This window comes from Octopus sinensis, unplaced genomic scaffold (genome assembly GCF_006345805.1).
Source record: "Octopus sinensis unplaced genomic scaffold, ASM634580v1 Contig15355, whole genome shotgun sequence".
NCBI classification, from domain to species: domain Eukaryota; kingdom Metazoa; phylum Mollusca; class Cephalopoda; order Octopoda; family Octopodidae; genus Octopus; species Octopus sinensis.
Genome location: NW_021833686.1, coordinates 52,501 through 55,448, shown reverse-complemented (window position 1 = coordinate 55,448; position 2,948 = coordinate 52,501). Strand labels below are relative to the sequence as shown.

The 2,948-nt window shown below is 36.1% G+C and overlaps 1 protein-coding gene across 1 annotated transcript in view; it reads left to right on the top strand.

Annotated features, from left to right (window-relative positions):
- Positions 1 to 2,775: 2,775 nt before the first annotated feature.
- The window catches only part of LOC115230333 (solute carrier family 23 member 1-like), a 12,370-nt gene continuing 12,197 nt past the window's right edge, over positions 2,776 to 2,948 (top strand). The window contains exon 1 of the mRNA XM_029800536.2: positions 2,776 to 2,930. Coding sequence (XP_029656396.1) covers positions 2,825 to 2,930 — 106 coding nt within the window. The 5' untranslated portion in view covers positions 2,776 to 2,824. The remainder of the gene's footprint in view (positions 2,931 to 2,948) is intronic.

Here is a 2,948-nt window from a genome sequence, read left to right as displayed (position 1 = left end):
ACTGGCAAAAAGAAGAAAAAAAAGAAAAGGAAAGAAAAAGAAAAGGAAATAAAAAAGAAAAGGAAAGAAAAAGAAAAGGAAAAATAAGAATATTTAATCAAACAGTTTTATGTAAATTTGATGAAATTCTCTAGTCATTTTATTCATTCCTCGAGGGCATGATGCTAATAACCTGCAAACATATTTCTCCTCATGCATTTTGAGTACTGAAAGTGTAATAGATTCAGAATATTTTCTAAGAATATGCACGTTCAAGTATTTTTCAAAACCGCTACGGTTTGAAGCAAAATGTTCGGTGAGTTCTGCTGAACTACTGTTATTTTTCCTGACGTCATAGCTATGCCTATTAAATCTTTTGTTTAATTGTTCTGTTGTACAACCAACATAAATCAAGTGGTGTTTCGTGCATTCTGCCACGTACACCAAATGAGAATCTCCACATGTCCCACCTTCTATATAAATCATATTTCTATTATGATTCCTGATGGAATCATAATAGAACATTATTAACATCGCTCACGAAGAATGAATAAAATGACAGAATTTCATCGAATTTACTCAAAACTGATTAAATATTAGAAATATTAAATTTCTAAATATCTCATAGAGATATGTACGGTGGTGGAGCGATATAATAGTTGTATACTGTCAATTTACCGTGACAGTAGGGGATTACATCACCGCTGTTTAGCCCTAGGAAGCATCGAACGCTTCCTGTCGGCTCCGACACATTTTCTGTGTCCTTATATATTTACGAAGGGGAGACAAACACCCCCAACAGCTAGGCCTGCATCTAGAGACACGCATGTTTCAGGGTCTTTGCCCATCATCGGTCTAGAGTAGCAGAAGCCTTCTAGCTGCAGATATCTGTCTCGACTTCGTAAATATATATATCTAATTTTCAGTGAAGTATATTCACTGATCACCAAAATCAGAAATATTAAATTTCTAAATATCTCATAGAGATATGTACGGTGGTGTACGATTAAATGTGGAGGCGCAATGGCCCAGTGGTTAGGGCAGCGGACTCGCGGTTTCGATTCCCAGACCGGGCATTGTGAGTGTTTATTGAGCGAAAACACCTAAAGCTTCACGAGGCTCCTGCACGGGGTGGTGGTGAACCCTGCTGTACTCTTTAACCACAACTTTCTCTCACTCTTTCTTCCTGTTTCTGTTGTACCTGTATTTCAAAGGGCCAGCCTTGTTACACTCTGTGTCACGCTGAATCTCCTCGAGAACTACGTTAAGGGTACACGTGTCTATGGAGTACTCACCCACTTGCACGTTAATTTCACGAACAAGCTGTTCCGTTGATCGTATCAGCTGGGACCCTCATCGTCGTAACCGACGGAGTGCTCCTAACTAACTAACGATTAAATATTCTTCTTCTTTTTTCCTTTTTTCTTTCCTTTTCTTTTTTGCTTGAAGCGCCGATATCTTTAAAAAAAAATCTACCAAAAACTCCAGATAAACATACATTTGGCTGAAAGCGGGCTAGTGAAAGAATATTAAAAAGATCTCACGTTAATTGTGAAATGGTTCCAATTTCTGGATTAAAACCATAAGCAAGCTTTTTTCCTTCGTCAACACAATACACAGGAAATATAAATACAAATAATTGTACATACCGTCCAAAGCAGATTAACATGTCTACATACAAATATTTGCACGCATAGATCCAAGATACGTCAATTTTAAATCCCCTCACGGCAGCCAAGTGTATATTATAAGAATAGCCAAACAGTAAATGCTATTCCGATCAGGAGTAAAAATAATTAGATTATTTTAGTTATTAATTCATAATATATAACGGGAAGCTTTATGAAAATAAACAAAAGACGAAGGCAGGTGGAATACAAACAAACAATTGTATTAGTATGGCGCTCAGGAATATAAATAAAACAAGTCTTTTACGTTTCGAGCCTACGCTCTTCGACAGAAAGATACACAAAAAAGAAACACGGAGAGAAACAAGGAGAGAATAAAATGCGTGCAGAAGCTAGCATATATATATATATATATATTATAATATATAATATATATATATATATATATTATATTATATATATATATATATATATATATATATAATATATATATATAATATATATAATAACAATGGGTAAAATAATTAATTCAAGTATTTGGGTTTTTCTGGGAGTCACTTTTTAAAGTAGAAGAAATAGGTAAGGTTTTTTGGCTGCTATTTCTAAACTTCGGTATGTGATAAAGCAAATCTTTGCTGAACCCTATTTATATATATATATATATATATATATATATATATATATATGCCGTCAGCCAGCCTCGTCTGGCACCTGTGCCGGTGGCACATAAAAAACACCATCCGAGCGTGGCCGTCTGCCAGCTCGTCTGGCACCTGTGTCGGTGGCACATAAAATCACCCACTACACTCTCGGAGTGGTTGGCGTTAGGAAGGGCATCCAGCTGTAGAAACACTGCCAGATCTGACTGGCCTGGTGCAGCCTTCGGGCTTGCCAGACCCCAGTTGAACCGTCCAACCCATGCTAGCATGGAAAGCGGACGTTAAACGATGATGATGATGATGATGATGATGATATATATATATATATATATATATATATATATATATATATATATATATATACATATATAAGACAAAAGGGTACGTGCGTCGCTATATATATATATATATATATATTATATTCATATATAAGACAAAAGGCTACATGCACCGCTATATATATGTATATATATATATAATATATATATATATATATATGAAAATTCCATTTCAGGTCAGTGGGGGGTACCAACGGTGAGTCTTGGAGGAGTTCTTGGTATGATGTCTGGCGTTTTGGTGTCAATGATTGAATCCATTGGAGATTACTACGCATGCGCACGCATATCTGGAGCCCCGCCACCTCCAGCCCACGCCATCAACAGGGGTAAATATCAAACATTTC